Here is a 17,332-nt window from a genome sequence, read left to right on the forward strand (position 1 = left end):
GCTGGTCCATGTTCCCCGGATCACTCCTGGGGAGGGGGGCGAATGGGAATGTGCACTTTCTGTTTCTCATTCTTTTGGGCTTCAGCAAAACCTTTACTTTTGAGCCAAAAGGTTAGATTGTTTTGTGGAACTCAAAGGAACTTATAGTAGCTCTTGGCTTCCCCGTATGTCTACACATTAAAAGTATAACATGAATATTATAATATGCATTCTCAAGAACTGGTGTTTGACTAGCTTGTTAAGTTTATAATTTTCTATTTTTAGATGATGGATTTGGACGTGCTTCTATGAAGAAATGCCACGTGTCTCAACTGGTCCAAGAACAAACATGTCCAGTAAGTTGTTGGGTGAATATTAACTCAAGAGTGGGAACAGATGCCCTTTGGGGGCACAGGTGTTGACACACTTTGAGAAGACAAGAGTGCCTGGATACATGGAGGCCTTTGTAAGGAGTGTTTTAAACCAGCCTTATTGTACAGTCTAATTATCTTCACTTCTAAAGGTTGGTTCCTCTAGAGACAGCAGGAATTGTCGCATAGAGGGCTAGAAAAACATGAAACTCACTTCTTGCTGCTTAACCCACTTCTTAGAGTACAATGTGTGTTCTGTGCCTTGCAGGGCATCTGATTCAGTGCGTGGTGGCACTTTGCCAGAGACTTCTTTATCCATCGCACACAGCACTATCCACTTTAGTCAGGCATAGATTACACGCACATGTATTGTAGGAAGGCAAGCCCAAGCCCAAGCCCAAGACACATGTGAGGTTTCTGTAGCTCTGGGAAGAAAGAGAGCAGGTTGGAGACATGTGCCTTTGTCTCTCCAATGTTCCACCATGCTGTCATAGCCATTGGGGGTAGACCTCTTCATGCATCTCATATCCTTCTGACAGAGGTGAATTGATTTAATTTTACAGATTCTATGAGACTTGTGAACAGAAGAGCATAATAAAACAAAGGAGGAAATTTCAAGAGCCATCTTTTATCATTATATCTAAACCATCATTTAATGTGGCATGTCTTCGTTGAAGAGAACATGATTTCCTTACATGATTCCATGGGCATATGTGTTGGTGGCACTTGTGAGTGTTGGAGAGTGTAGAGGAAGAGGTCACTAGAAGGGGCTTAGATCATCAGACTCTCCACCCCTGGCTCTTCACTTGCCCATGTTAGGCACATACTCTCTCCACGAGAGCACGGTCTCTCAGTCAGTGTCCCTGTGTTTCTTACCAGTGTTTGTGCCTCTTTCTCAGGACTACTGCCACCTTAGGGGACTAAGGTTTGGTGACAGCACTTCCCGGGGAATCAGGCGTGGTCTGACCCAGGAACAGGAAGCACATCATCACCAATGACACCATGACAGCAAGAGAGCACAGCCCTCGCCATGGCGCCAGGGCCCGTGCGATGCAGCGGGCTTCCACCATTGATGTGGCAGCCGACATGCTGGGCCTCTCTCTGGCCGGTGAGCCTCACGGGGCCTGCTCCAGGTTCCTGGGGCAAGGTCACCAGACACAGGTCCCGCACTGTAGCAGTGCTGAGAGGGCCTTGCCTGCCTCCTGGAGTCTCCTGCGGACAACCAGAATGAGCCCCCAGTGACTGCCCCAGGCTGGAGGGCACCCTGCTATGGCATTCTTCTGGTTGAATCAGGGATTGGGGAAGGAGGGGCTGTCAGCCCTCTTCCTGGGAACTGCTTCCATTGCAGTCTGACTGCTGGCAGTTTTCCAGCTTGGGTGGGCACCCCCAGGGCTCATTTGCCAGTAGGTGATATGGGAATGTCCACGGTGCCCGTCTGGCAAGGGCCTGTTATGCAAGTGTCCAGGCCATGATCAAAGCCCTCCTTGTTGGGGGTGTGCAGAGCTGAGGAAGGGGGGTGGTTTGGTCTTGGAGTCTGAGAGTTCTTAGGAATCTCAGAGGCAAAATGTTTAGAAAATGAAGAAATTATCCCATGTAATAGTTACTGGTGGGGGGGGAGTAGAATGTTGGGTCTTTTGAATAAAATCTAAATGCAAGGAAAAGTTTATTAAGGGTGATTCTGCCCCCTCCCCCTCATCATTTCTTTTTTATTCAGGAAATATACAAGATCCAGATGAGCCCATTTTAGAATTCAGCTTAGGTAGGTATCTTTTTGAATTTTTTGTTTGTTTTAAAATGTATGTTGCTTAAAAACAAAAACTGGACCCTGACATGAATTTGTATCCGAGAACTTGTTGCTGCCGAAGTGTTTCTGAGATGAAGCCATGAGGCAGGTGTGCATGTCCCGTGTGTGGGAGGGAACCTGGGGCCCATAGGCCTTGGGTCTCCTCAGCATACATTCCCTCCAGGCTGGCCCTGGTGGGGGGGGTGGAAGGTAAGCACCCAAGAGCTGCAAGGACGGCTTCCCTACTCCTAGGGGAGGGCTGGAGGGGTGGGAAAACTGGCTCAGGGCCAGTGTTGTCAGCCCCAGCCATAAGGCCCCAGCCATAAGGCCCGTGCGGTTGAGTTTTGCTGTCTAGCCCTTGTTCCCTGCTCTGGGAATGATGGAGGCAATGACAGCTAGCGCTTTCCCTCTCGGGCAGTGTCAGAATGTCCTAAATACCGGCTTGAATCCCTAAAGTTGTCCTAAGAAACTGTAGTAGAATGTGCCGGCTCTGGGATCAGGGAAGCACAGCATTACTGTGGCTTACCCAGAAGGTCGGAGTGCCTGGTGCAGTCAGCCGCAGACGGTTTTCCTCCGGAGCCTGACACTATCCTGTGTTCCCCTCCCCTTCCCTCATCCCCTGGGTGGTGATCAGCACTGGCCCGTGGCCTGGGCGTGGTGTCCAGGAGGTGGTATGACATAAAAGGAGCACCTCCTCAAGAGTCAGATAACCGGGATTCTAGTCCAGACCATGCCACAAACTAACTGCATGGCCTTGAACCTGCTGCTTGACCTTGCTGGACCAGTTTCCTCATGTGCTGTAAGGGGTGTTACCATTTGAGAGACAACGAAGATTATGGTGCTTAAAACAAAGCAAAATCAGACAAACAACTTTGACTAATGACAAAAATCCTTAAAAATGTAAGGGCATTATTATCAAATTAATACTAAACTTTGAAAACATCCCCATTTCAGACTGAATGTCCCTAAACAAATTCAGAGGGTTTCCCAACCCTGGCTTGCTGGCTAGTTCTGTAGTGGGAGGGAGTCCTACATTGTGAACTGGGAACAGGGGGTTGGGGGTAGCAGCCTGTAACCCTGCTGGGATTCCCACAGCTGCCCACTCCCAACCTAGAGCTTTCTTGCTCTTCACAAATTGTAATACTAACTCAAGGACTTCCAGTTTCACAAGAGAAGAGTGAACTTATTTCCACCCCCTTGTCTTAAATCATCTCAAACGCCAGGAAGAATAAGAAACAGAAACACACACTCTGTGCAGTGAGACATTTCTGGAACCCCCAAAATGTAACCCATGAGGAGGAGGGAGCAGATGGAGAGGAGTGTGGTCACAACCTGCTTGTCTGTGAGGGTGGGTGGATTTGTCCCAAAGATACTGGGGAGCTCAGAGACTAAAGCAGGGGCTTATTGGAAAGTTTGTGTAAAGAAGAGTTTGGGGTTCAGATTCCCACCATATTCTCTCAGTCCTGCAGGGACTGGTGGTTATTCTCCTAAGAAACTTGGGAGGCAGAGAGGCTTTGGGCTGAGGTCCATCAGCACAGAGGAGAGCATGGTAAAGGGCCAGAAGTCTACTGAATAACAAACTCCCTACTTGGCCCTCCCCAGCCTTCTTCCTCTTATCCTAATTTGGCCAGGCTTATTCTTCCAGGCAGGAGGCTCTCACTCTGGAGAAAGTCAACCACTCACTGCCACTCCCCGCAAAGAGGCAGATGCCGGCTTTCTGGACCGCAGCGGAAAGTAGGCCAGCCAGCTACCCAGGCACTGTAGTGGAGACCATCCAGCCCACCCTCACACTCAGCCTTCTGATACCTCATTCTTAAAAATGAATGGGCATTCTTCTGTGCATATAAAGATTGGTACATGCATGCTGATTGCAGCTTGATTCATAATAGCCAACACTGGAAACAACCCACATATCCATCAGCAGAATTCACTATGGTACATGCATACAATGGAGTACCACCCAGCAAGGAAAAGGAATGAGGTACTGATACATATGTGGATGAATCTCAGAAGCATTGTGCAGAGTGGAAGAAGCCATATTCAGATGTGTATTTATGATTCCGTTCATGTGGAACTCAGGAAGACTAATCCACAATGACAGAAGACCCATCAGCTGGTTGTCCAGGAGTGCTGATGAGGACTGACTGGAAAGAGCACAGGGGACCCTTTGGGCGATGGAAATGTCCTATATCTTGACTGTGGTGGTTATATGGATGTAAACACTTGTCAAAACTCATTGAGCTCTACACTTAAAATGGGCACATTTTATATATAAATACCTCAAATTTGATTTAAAACAAAATGTAAGAACGGTTAAAGATTAAAGGCCTTTGTGAAAGGCCCACACATGAAAGAAGAAGCAGGAAAAAACAGAACTTGGAAGAAACGCAGACATTGAAGTAGGAGAAAACGTCAAAAAATTATAATTTATATCCTCAAGAGAAGATGGCATACTTGTAACATAAGAACAGAACACTGTTAAAAAAAAAAAAAATTGAAGAACAAGGGCAATCTTAGACATTTAAGATATGACTTTAAAAAAATACATTAAAAAGTCAAAAAACGTTGGAAGATATTTAAAGAATTATTCCCCAAAGTAAAAATTTTAAAGCAAAATAGAAAATGGAAGAGAAATTGAAATGGAAAATTAGCAAATTCAGAGGCCCAACATTTACAGGAGGAAACAGAAAAGGGTGGAAGGGAGAGAATTACCAAGAAATAAGATAAGAAATCTGTCAGAACTGAAAAGTGTGTTTCCAAAAATGCCTACCAGGGCCCAGCATAATGACTGAAAAGCCCCAGAACAAGGCATGTCCTGAAGAAATTTCAGAGCACTGAAATTTCTTTAGGAATAAAATGAATAAAAATAGAATAAAATTATTCTTTAGGAATAAAATGAAGATCCTAAAACTTCGAGAAAGGGGGAAAGAAACAAAAGAGGTCCTATCCAAGGATCAGGGTCAAACTAGTGCGGAGGGGATTCTCAGCGACCCGGGGAACTTGAGGACGGGGAGGAGCCCTTTAATGTACCTGGGAAAATATTTATAATCTGGGATTCTCTTCTCAGCCAGACACTCAGTCAGATGTGAGGGGAGAAAGAAACTTATTTCAGCTTTGCAGACTCTCAAACTTACTTCTCCCACATCCTTTCTCTGGAAGCGAGTGGAGGATATGTTCCACCGAAAAGAGGGAGCAAATTGAGAAAAAGGAAGACGTGGGACCCAGGAAACAGGGCCCAACACAGGAGAGAAGTGAAGGAAACCCCACTTGGCTCGTAATAATATTCACTGAGCTTTACTAATGCAGAACATGGATTTAACAGCAACAACAACAACAACAAAATTCCCACTAAACTGATTGAGTGTAGAGACAGGATTAGAGTTGATGTCACATCGGTAAAAATCTTCACCCCTGTGACAGAAATCAGGATAGTTCTGATTCTGGCAAATCAAGGACAGTATGATAGCCATTTGAATGAGGCACATGGGAAGAAACAGCTTGAAGTTTTATTTTAAGTGATTTTTACCACAATGAAAAAAAAAAAAAAAAAGGAGGAACAGGAGCCCAGGATTGAATAGTCGCCCAGGATTGAATAGTCAAATATTTTATCTTAAGTTTAAAATTAAAAAGTGCTCATTTAAAAACCTGTAATAGAGAAAATGTCAGAGGAAAGGAATACCCTATCAGAGAGAGGTAATCACAGTTGGCATTTTGGTGTAGATCCTTCCAGAAATATTTTTTTACACCCACCCAGTGCTCTACAGAATTTTTAATGATTTTTTGCCTGTGGAGGTGATGGGATTATCTACAAAAATGTCATGCTAGTATTCTTTTTTTAAAAGACTTTATTTATTTGAGAGAGCGAGAACGAGAGAGAACACAAGTAGGGTGAAGAGCAGAGGGAGAAGCAGACTCCACGGTGAGCAGGGAGCCCGATGCGGGACTCGATCCCAGGACCCTGGGGTCATGACCTGAGCCGAAGGCAGACGCTTAACCATCTGAGCCACCCAGGCACCCCATGTCATGCTAGTATTCTTAACATGTTTTTTTTTCATGTGACAGAATGTCATGGGCATCTTTTCGTTGTAATAAACACGGGATCTCCCCCATCACTTTGGATGCCTATGTAGACTCTACTGTGTGGCTGCGCCATATTTATTGTAACCCGTTTCCTGTTGTCAGACATTTTAGGTTCTTTCCAATTTGCCATTAATAACACCACCACGGTGAACATACTTGTACATAGATCATTAACACGTTTTGCTGATTATTTCCTTGGGATAAACACTTGGATACAGAATTGCCGAGTCAATGGATATGTACTTAAAATACATTTTACTGCTTTGCCTCGTCGACAGCACTTACCCAGCTGGGATTACAGATGATTTGGTTGGAGAGACAAGGCCTACGTGCCAGAGACTCATGGCTTCTTTGGAAGTTTGCCAAAGCGATGTAAGCGACAGACAGGACATGTGACTGTGGGCTGCTGAGGGGAAGCGTCTTGGAAGCCGTGGCCCTTGGGCTAGGAATAAACACTGAGTGAGACTTAGCCTGAGCTGGCTGGGGGTTGGGGCTGGAGAGCGGTTACCTATAGGAGGGTGTGTTCTGAAGGTGGCACTTAGCCCATTAGCCTTTAACCTGACACCCATCTTCCCGGCTTTGGCCACCTGTTATACCTTATTCTGTCTGCTGTCACTTGTGCTTGAGAGACCCAAATGTTCCAGCTTCACGTGGGTGTTAAGAACCCACACGTGATGAAGGGGCGAGCTGAGAAAAACCAGGCCCTCAGTCACTTAAACACATAGCTTAAAGGAGGGGGAGCAAGTGAAATGGTCAAATCCCTGACTCCTGCTGAGGCAGACCTAGCAGAAGAAACAGAAGAGAACCTTAAAAATAAACAAAGCTTTAAAGCTTCTAGAAGAAAACAGAGGGTCACTCCCAACCTCAGTGTAGGTAAAGATTTCTTGGACAGAGTGCAAAAAGTCCTAACTCTGTGCTTTGGTTTGCTATCCCTGCCGTAACAGATTACCACAGATTGAACACCTCGAAACAACACAAACTTATTATCTTATAGTTTGCTTATGTCAAAAATCCAGTGGGTTCAGTGATGTCTCTGCTTGGAGTCTTACAACACCAAAATCAAAGCGTCAGCAGGGCTGCACTCTTTTCCGGGGGCGCCAGGGGAGAATTTGTTTCTTTGCTCTTCATATTGTTGGCAGAATTCAGGGTTTTTTGGTGTGTGTACGTGTGGTTTTAGGACTGAGGTCCCCATTTCTTTGCTAGCAGCCAGGTGAAGCTGGTTCTCATTTATTAAAGCTGCTCACATTCCTTGGTTTGTGACCCTCTTCCTCCGTCTTCAAAGCCAGCAATGGCAGGTGGAATGCCTTTCATGGTTTGAATCTCTCCTGCCTTTTTTCCCCATAGACACATCTTTCTGACTCACCCTTCCACCTTCCTCTGCTACTTTTAAGAGCTTGTGTGGTTAAGCCCACACCAATAATGCAGAATAATCTCCCCTTGTCAAGGTTCCATGACCTTACTCACAGCCATAGTGCCTGTAATGTAATATATTCACAGGTTCCAGGGATTAGGATGTGGATACTTTTTTGGAGGGAGGGACAGTTTTCCTGTCTATCACTTCCTAAGACTAAAAGTCTAACAAACAAACAAAGCTGAAGATCTGTAAGAAAATAAATTGATAAACCACAGACTGGGAAAAAATATTCACAACACATATACCTGAGAAAGAACAGGTCCAGAATAAAATACTCATAAATCAACAATAAAAAAGTCAACAATTCAGTTTAAAAATGAGCAAAAAAACTCAAGCAGACTCTTGACAAAAGAAGTTATAAAAAGGAACAACAAGCACGTAGTGAAAAAATGCTTTGCATCATTAATCATCATGGAAGTGCAAATTCAAACACATCCATCAGAAAACTATAAAACAAAGACTAACCCTATCAAATGTTGGCGGGGATGCAGAACAACAGGAACTCAGATCCATTGCTGATGGGATTATAAAATGGTGCAACTACCTTAGAAAACTGTTAGCATCTTGCAAAGTTAAACATATCCTCCGCTATAACCTAGAAATGTCACTCTTAGGTACTTACGCAAAAGAAATGAAAACCCACGTCCACAAAAAGCCGTAAACAGGAATGTTTTTAGCACCTTTATTTACAGTCGTTCACCACCAGAAACAACCCAACGTCCATTAACAGAATGGATAAATAAATTTTGATACATTCATACAATGGAATCTAACTCATCAATTAAAAAAAGAGTGATTATCAGTACATACAACAACGTAGATTCAGGAACAGCCAAAAGTGATGGAAATCAGAAATTTGTTGTAGAGGCTGGGGAATTGACTGGGAAGTATGAGGGGGATATTTCTAGTCTCATGTTTTAAAGGAGTTCTCCATCTTATTTTGGTGATGGTTGCAGAGGTGCATATGATTGTCAAAACTAATTGAATTGAAAACCTAAGCTCGTTGTATTTTATTATATCCAATAAATAGTGAAAATTCATAAAGGCACATGAGAAGATAATACAAATGGAGAGAGAACTAAAATTATTTTTCAGAAGCAAAAATCAATTTCTGTATTTTAAATCACCAGTGAGCATTTAAAAAATTGGGAATGATGAGGGCAGGCATGGCAGAGTAAGGACCTCCAAAGATCCTCTCCTCTGTAAAGGCACTGAGAACACTGGCAGAAATGGTCATAGTCAGTTGTTTGAGATTTCTGGAAACTGACCAGAGACTTGCAGCAGTCTGGGGAGCATTATCGCTCCTCCAAAAAAGGCAGTTGTTTCTACCAGTGTTGAACTTCGATTTATCATGTATTTCATCAGTTCTGAGATGTGTGGGTTTTTTTCAGTTTTACTATCTATTTAATCAAAAAGTGCCTTACAATCAATAGCATATCATAGTCTAACGGCAGTGGGTCCTTTGGCTTTCATGGTGCATTTCACAACAGATAGTGTGTTCGATTCAGTGAAATGGGATCATTTTTCTTGTGGGTCACTCCTGTGTTAGAATGATCTGAGTCTTATCTATTTCAGAATGCTTATTAGTACAATAAACTTTGCAACCGAAACAGTTCTACAAGGTACTGTTACTTCCAAAAAGTAACATTTTTAGTAATCTTGCATTTGGTAAGAGTCTTATAAGGAGAATAAATGAGCAATGACGTCTTTAAAAAAAACAAAAGCCTTTGTTAATGCTGCCACAGATTTTTAAATTTGCTTCCAACACACATTCACACAGAGACCTGCAGGGCACCACGGCTCAGGGCTAGTCACCACAGCCATAGGATGCAGGCATGTGTAGCTGTGTCTTGATTCTATGGCTGGATAGCTCAACGGGTTAGAAGCTCAGTTAGTTATTAAGGTCCAACATTATGGGTCAGACCCCATGTGAGGTTGTTGGCTTTGTGTTCTAGTCCGTGGACACAGAGCAGCTCAGTCTTCCACTGGCACTTAGGGCCTTGCTGTCCTGGGGGTGGGGGAGGGGGGGAGGGGGGGAGGGTAGGGGGGGATTGTGGGGGAAGGGGGGAGGGGACCCACAGGAAAAATGATCCCCTGAATTGAACACACTATCTGTTGTGAAATGCACTATGAAAGCAAAAGGACCAGCTGCCATTAGACTATTGAGAAGAGCTTGTTTCCAATGTAAAAGATCACCTCCACATGATGACTGACAGTGTAATTGTCCCATCCCCTTAGTGGCACTGACTTTTTTTTTTTTTTTTTTTGCTTTCCCTGGGGGTGCTTGGAACCGAGAACTAACCAGAGGCTGATTTTAAAGGACTTGTTTCTTTCCCATCTTGATTCCATAGCTTGCAGTGAGTTGCATACTCCATCACTAGATCGAAAACCAAATAGTTTTGTAGCAGTGAGCGTCACCACCCCTCCTCAGGCATTCTGGACAAAACACGCGCAGACGGAGATCATCGAGGTGGGTGCTGCTGGCTCCGACCCTGAGCTGTGCGAGGGGCTCGCGCCGTGTTTGTAGCCTCCATGGGAGGGCTGCGGGTGACCTGAGCGCTGGTAGCTGCCACTCCACGGGTCCTCGGTACATTGATGTTTCTCTCCACATTCATCTGCGTGGTGTTTGTATTTGCCATATCCTTTACAGTTACTGATGAGCTATTGGCTGGTTGTCTTTGAACAGTGATCCTACAAGGTTGTTGCCTCTTAAGAGGTAAAGGGCCCATTCTTCCTTGTCATTGTCATTTGGTGAGTTGTGTTCGTTAATCACAGTTTCGAGAGTGTTAACTACTAACCAGCCTTCTTACTGGACATACCCCTATTTTTATTGGCTTTCTTATTACATCCTTTTGCATTGTGTGTTTTATATTTACGTTTTACGTTAAATTAAGTGATGTGCATTCACCTTGGGAATTTTACAAACTCCTTTTAGATAATTGAGCACTGTATGTAAGTTATGAAACTGAGTATAGGATCTGTGCGAGATTGTGCAAGATTTTGGCTGTGATGTGAGCGTCTCTGTGAATTAACCCCTCCCTAGCAGTCTCAAACAAACTTAAACTGCATTTCCTCCTCTTCCCCCTTTTACATTTTGGAATGTAGGCCACCCTTTTTCATTCTCTTGGGAACTTACTTCCAAGTTCAGATCAACAGTTTTGTTTTCTAAGCATCTGCTGAGCACTGCCTGCACCGTGGAGCACAGTGCTGGGCGCCGTGGATGATACGAACACCTCGGAGGCCCGGTCCCATCCTGTGGGTGGGGAGGCAGCGAGCGTGGTCTGTCTCCACACAGCTGTGTCGGGAGGGGTGGAGTAGAGAGAGGAGGGCAGCACATGGCGGGTGGGGGCCCTTCTAGCTCTGAGGATTGGAGAGGCTACCTCGGGTGGTGCTTAGTGAAGTTCTGACTTAAGAGATCTGGTTGGGGCCCAGGACTCTGCAGTTGTCACAAGCTCCCAGGTGATGCCCATGCAGCCAGTCTGGGGACCATGCGTTGAAGAGCACGCCAGAGTTCTGTGGTAGTCACGCGAAGGCATGCAACAGGAAAGCGTCATGTGGGTTTGGAGAATAACCTTATCCTGCTATGTGTGTGCAAAAGGCCCAAGTGGAGGAGCAAGGGAGAGAAGCCTTGAGCGTCAGGCCAGGAGTTTGTAGTGGGCCAGTGCAAGCATTCTGGGGGGGAGTCGCCTGACTAGATGTGTTTCAGGGAGGTCCTAAGTTGACAGTCACTTGCGGGGAGTGTGTAGGACCTGACTGGCAGTGGATAAAAGGGTGCATGTGACAGGCCCTGGAGGTGGGTTTGTGGGAGCAGTTCATTGTCACTAGGTGGTTGAGAATGATGGAGAAAGAGGCACCAAAGCAGACATTTGTAGCCTCCTTGGGAAGAGAGCCAGAGATGGCCTTAACTAAGGGCAGATGGAGGGTGAGGTTGGGTGGGCTGCGGTCCCAGCAGGCTGCCCAGGAGGGGCCGTCCAGCAGACCTTGAGAGCCTGGATCTGGAGCTACAGAGGGAGCATAGCTGGAGGCATGGAACCCACAGCACGCACAAACAGGAACTCAACCATTTGGCTGAGATAGTTAACCACTGCCTGGGAAAGAGAATATGTTATGGGGCTCTGGGGGCAGGGCTAAGCTGCCAGGAAATGGCCACCTATGAGCTAGAAACTCACAGCTCGTCTTTTGAAAAGGATAGCCTTAAAAAGGTCAGTTCTTAATTATTCCAACCATGGGATTCTGGAAATAAGAAACGACTTAAGCCATTCATTTCTTCTCTCATCTGCCTTTGTACATCTTAAAGGAACAACCCAAAGTAGGAGATCCAAATACATCACTCATCTGAAGTGGTGATACCAAGAATACAACGTGGACATCCAGCTCGTTTCACTCTTAGAGGATCCCTTCCAGTGAGCGAGCAGCTCTTAGAGTGAGCCCGCGGGCGCGGCTGTGTGGTGGGCCTGCCTGTGGTGGCTGCGTCTTTCGAGGCAGGTCACACTACTCTGTCCTTTCTCTAAGCAGGATTTGGGCTTGTTTTGTAGGCATCCATTTAGGCTACCATCCGTGTTTGTGTTGATCCAAGTCAGTAAGAAGGCTAGTGTCTCATTTTGAAGGTGTTGGCGTGTTTCCAAAGCAATTACTTGGAAAAAGCCAATTCTGTATTCTGATTTTATTCTCCTTTCTCTTCTAGGGAACCAACAATCCTATATTTCTAAGCAGTATTGCCTTCTTTCAAGACTCTCTTATCAATCAGATGACCCAAATCAAACTCTCCGTGTATGATGTCAAAGATCGATCTCAGGGAACAGTTAAGTAACACATTGTGGTTCATGGGATTTTGTTCCCTTTTTTTAAGTTCTGTAATCATCTGAGTGAGAGGTGAACAAAGATTAACTTCACTACTTTGCTCACAAAGTCACTGATGTCCAAATGTATTCGTCTTTAGGAATTTCTTCCTGAGCATCCCTATTGGGCTCCTGAGAACGGGTCAGATGTGTTGTGGGAACCAGCCCGCTGGACTCCTCTGGGGCCTGGTATTTGGACCAGAGGCAAAGCAAGCGTACTAATGGCTTCTCTCCCCGCTCTTCCTCAGATGTATTTACTGGGTTCTGGAACATTCATTGTCAAAGATCTGCTCCAGGACAGGCATCATAGGTTGCATTTAACACTAAGGTTGGTATTTAATTTTACTCCCTTGAGAGGATCTAGAATTATGAGGTCCAGGAACAGATGGGGGGAGGCCCCATTTCCTGCACTCAGAGAGGGCCCAGCCCCCTCCCAAAGGCTGGTGTCAGTGAGGAGGTGGTTGCTTACTTGAGTGAGATTAAAACTCAGCCCATCAGAGCCCATCATAGGAAATATGAGCCCTCTTGTATGCAGACGTAAAGGAAAACCTAGATACATATCTGATAATACTCAATATTTTTGTCTATCATCTCTTCCCTCCCCAATAGAATATGATCTCCTAGGCAGTAGGGTTTTTGTCTGCTTTGCTTCATTGCTGTATCTTAAGCACCTAGAACAGAGGCTGGTGCTCAATAAATATTTATGGGTGGAAGGAAGGAAGGGGAACCCCACTGTATCCCTGAAAAGAAGATGAAAGAGGTCAAGATATCAGCCCTTCCCAAATTCATTTCGGGGACAGTTCTCACCGAAACCCCAACACATGGTGTTCTTTTTTTCAAAATAATGTAGAAGTTGGGAAGATAGTCCAAAATAGCAAAAGAAATTTGACAAGGGTTAATCACCTGCTGGACAGTGCACCATTCTAAAGCTACGGTGAAAGCAGTCGCAGGCATTGGGCAGAGCGAGAGCCTTGCTCGGCCCTCAGTGTGCATAGGGAGCCTGCCTCAGCAGGAAGGACTGGTCTTACAGAAAATGCAAGGGGTCGTGTGGGGCAAAGGGCTGCTAGAGAAAAATATTCAGGTACATCATGCACCAGAACTAATTCTAGTTGGACCAGAGCTAAAGAAAGAGGGGCTACATAGGACTCTTGAGCAGAGAACATGGGGAAGCCCTTCTCCAGGCATTAGAACAGTGAGAAAAAGCCACAAAGGAAATTGTCAGTATATATGACCACATAAAAGTTTAGAACCTGGCTAAGTCAGACACTGTAAATAAAAGGCCTGAGGCGTTAGGGTATCCCTGGGGCCTCCCTGGATGAAGTGGATGGGCCCGGGCTGCTGGCAGCCAACCTGAGGGGTCTCAGGGGTGAAGCTGAGCAGGGCTAGAGTGGCATTAACTGTATCATACCATCTTTGGGATGCTTTGGGAAACCCTCCACTTACTTGGGGTCCAGGCCTAGGTCTTGGGTGTAATTAAAGCTTAAAGGTGGGTGGGAAGGAACAGAAGGGGGTTCAGTGCCAGAAGAAGGTGCTCTCTAGTCCTGCTTCCGGGATGCGTCCTCATCACTCTCTGGGGCAGAGGTTAGCCCAGGGGCTGATGGGCGCCTCCCAAGCAAGCATTGGCTCTTCCCCTCCAACCGCACCCCAGGCATATCTGCACTGCTCTGTGGTGCTGTGTCCCCTCCCAGCCGTAGTCCTCCTCTCTGCTCTCACGGTTTCCTTGTCTGCCTCCCCTGGAGCCTGTGCATGTAGTGAATGCTAGCTGACTGACTGCCCGATGACCCAGGGTGGCTGAGCTTTGCATTTAAGCAGAAAACGAAGCGCAGGTACAGTGCCTCTTATCAAAGCACTTTGCTCGTGGCAGATCTGCGGAGAGTGACCGCGTGGGTAACATCACCGTGATCGGCTGGCAGATGGAGGAGAAATCAGACCAGCGGCCCCCTGTGACCCGGTCTCTGGACACCGTCAATGGGAGGGTGAGCATGCCGCCTTGCTCCTCTTGGAAGGAGTCCGAGGATCTGTCCAGATGGACTTGGCCTCTGTGCTCTGGGAAGGGAAAGACAGGGCCCCCTAGGCAGAACGTGCCCGTCCCCACTAGGCACTGCTCGAAGTAGTGAGAAGGGGGTCCCTCAGGGAGCATGACATGCAAGGTTCTGCTGGGTGGGGGCCCGGCTAGAGGAGCTGCAGTCAGGCAGGGAAGGGAGGCCAGGGGGTGGTGTGAATGAGGCCTGGATTACCTTTGCTGTTTTGTTAGAGCTTCCCTACCAGGCACACGTGTGCCCCACAGCCACCTTATGTGCACCTCCCATCCACACACCCTTTGCAGCCTCTCACATACCTCTCCTCCTCTCCCCCTCTCCACCCCCTCTCTGGCACCCTGTCTTCCATGCACTGTCGCTCGCACAGGCCCCTCATGCTCTCAGACTACAATTCCAATGTACCAAACACTGGTGAGGGGTCATTGCTGTAAAATACGGAGCTAGCTCATTTTACCCAAAACAAGCCTGGGAGGTCAGCTGTGCAAACGTTCCTGAGCATCGTCTGTTTCCTGCCTCTCAATTCTGTACGTCACAACACCACAGAACCAGGTGAAGTGACCTAGTCACTAGAAAATCGTGTTTCGTGGCCTGAGTGCAATGTACTGGCAGGTGGATTAATTTGTGGCTGGGGCAGTGTATTGCTGTAGAGTGAATGGTGGGTACTAATTTTAAGAGTTCTTTGATGATGGGGCGCCTGGGTGGCTCAGTCGTTAAGCGTCTGCATTCAGCTCAGGTCATGATCTCAGGGTCCTGGGATCGAGCCCCACATTGGGCTCCCTGCTCGGCAGGAAGCCTGCTTCTCCCTCTCCCACTCCCCCTGCTTGTGTTCCCTCTCTCGCTGTGCCTCTCTCTGTCAAATAAGTAAATAAAATCTTTAAAAAGAGTTCTTTGATGATGCACATGGGCCCCGTTTCTGCGGAGTGTTCTGGAGTTGTCTGGGTCTCACTGTTTCTCTCTGCTTTCCTGTCCACCTCATTAGATGGTTCTCCCCGTTGATGAGAGCTTGACAGAGGCGCTGGGAATCCGATCCAAGTATGCTTCGTTGCGAAAAGACACTTTACTGAAATCAGGTAAACAGCTTCCTCCGTTGGTACTCTTGCCACTCTTGTGAGTGTCCACTCGGGCCTGTGCTCACCTTTCTTCCCCACCCGCTCGGATTGTCATGGCCAGGCACCCTCTCGATTGTCACCTCCCTGCCACGTTTCTAAGTGCCGTGCTTTTCGCCAGCATGTGGAGTTAGTAATATTCCAAGCAAGGGGTGTGTGTGTGGGGGGGGGGTCCCTCCTTCATTCCATTCTTTCTCGTGTTACCTTGGGTTTGGTGACTGACACCCTCCCGGCCCCCACCCCCGCCCCTGCACTCCAGAGTCAGTTCCACGTCCTGGGACAAGAAGATTGCATGTGGCGGGGGTGGGGTGGGGGGGGCGGGAGCGGGAGGAGCAGCCAGGCTCGGTCACTTTGGTGGGCTTTGGTTTAAATGTTCTCATTCTCTCAAGAGGAACAGTAAGAAGCACCATTGAGGGCTCGGGGGAGGAAGGCCCACACGGCGGGTGTGCCGCTGGCTCACACACAGCCTTTGTCCCCTCCGCACCCCCCACCTCAGTGTTCGGCGGCGCCATCTGCCGCATGTACCGGTTCCCCACCACGGATGGCAACCACCTGCGGATCCTGGAGCAGATGGCGGAGAGCCTGCTCTCCTTGCACGTGCCCCGGCAGTTCGTGAAGCTCCTGCTGGAAGAAGACGCGGCCAGGTGAGGCAGGCCGGCTGCCCCTTCCTTTCTGGAAAGTTCTTAGATGCGGTAGGTAGAGCACTGGCAGCCGTGAGGCTGGCTTCTGACCCAGCCGCCGCCACTTGCTTGCTTGGTGGCCTTGGCTTGCTGAAGCCTGCGTTTGCTCACCTGTTTCCTGAGTTCCTGCGCGAGGCCATCACCAGACAAGGTGCAGGAAGCACCAGACCAGGTGTGCCCAGCACGCAGTGCCTGCTCTCTTCCCTCCCCCCTCCTTTCCCCTCTCAGTCGGCCTGTAGACAGTTAGGAGTGGCTGGTCGTTCTTGAGTCCCGGCCACCCGGGTCAGCGGTTTCCTAGGGGAGGGCCACATTGATAGAGGCTACAGAGAGCTATGAGTGACCCATCTGGGCCCTCTGGTCCTCCGTATGTCTCAGCCCGGGGCATGTTCCATTGATCCCGTAGCAGGGAGAGCCGGAGAGGGGGTTCAGCGCCGCAGATCGCTGAGCGTGTTGTTCATCTTCCTCACATGTCCTTTCTCCTCGATGTCATAAGATGGTGTTAATTATGAACACAATATGAGAACATGAAAGGACACAGTGCAGTCAGGATCTCACTGTTCGAATACAGCTATTTTTAAAAATTTTTTATCTTGAAAAAACTCAACCTAAGAATGACAAGAATAATGCAATGAGCTGCTTTATCTCTGTATGTGTACTATTTTATGGTTATTTTAGTTAAAAATTTTTTCCTTTCAGCTTTTCCGTATTTGTGCAGATTTTCCTAACTCCCATCTCCATTTGCACAGATCTTCAGTGTTCGTGTTATAATGTTAACTGTGGTGTAAATTCCCATTATTTGGTGTACTAGATTATAACTTTGAAGAGTTGACTCATTTCACAAGAACTTTGGTTTTGACGGTTTTGTTGTTGTTGTGTTTCCCACCAGTTTCGCACATGTGGTTGGTGTTGTGTGTGGTGTGGGGAGGCTTCTCAATGAGCGAGACAGACCGTGGAAGGCAGGCCCTCTGGAGAGGTGGGGGCCACTCCCCAAGCCCCAGCTGTGTGAGCTGGGAGCAGAAATTAGAAGGGGTGGTGAGAAGGG

At 47.2% G+C, this 17,332-nt stretch overlaps 1 protein-coding gene across 1 annotated transcript in view; it reads left to right on the forward strand.

Annotated features, from left to right (window-relative positions):
* The first annotated feature begins 272 nt into the window (after positions 1-272).
* Positions 273-17,332, forward strand: part of INPP4A (inositol polyphosphate-4-phosphatase type I A) — a 53,136-nt gene continuing 36,076 nt past the window's right edge. Inside the window, exons 1-9 of the mRNA XM_044918943.1 lie at positions 273-335; positions 1,250-1,458; positions 2,065-2,109; positions 9,979-10,097; positions 12,312-12,428; positions 12,714-12,793; positions 14,330-14,441; positions 15,484-15,574; positions 16,107-16,254. Coding sequence (XP_044774878.1) covers positions 1,353-1,458; positions 2,065-2,109; positions 9,979-10,097; positions 12,312-12,428; positions 12,714-12,793; positions 14,330-14,441; positions 15,484-15,574; positions 16,107-16,254 — 818 coding nt within the window. The 5' untranslated portion in view covers positions 273-335; positions 1,250-1,352. The remainder of the gene's footprint in view (positions 336-1,249; positions 1,459-2,064; positions 2,110-9,978; positions 10,098-12,311; positions 12,429-12,713; positions 12,794-14,329; positions 14,442-15,483; positions 15,575-16,106; positions 16,255-17,332) is intronic.

The sequence above is a fragment of the Neomonachus schauinslandi genome, chromosome 10 (assembly GCF_002201575.2).
Source record: "Neomonachus schauinslandi chromosome 10, ASM220157v2, whole genome shotgun sequence".
Taxonomy (NCBI): Eukaryota; Metazoa; Chordata; class Mammalia; order Carnivora; family Phocidae; genus Neomonachus; species Neomonachus schauinslandi.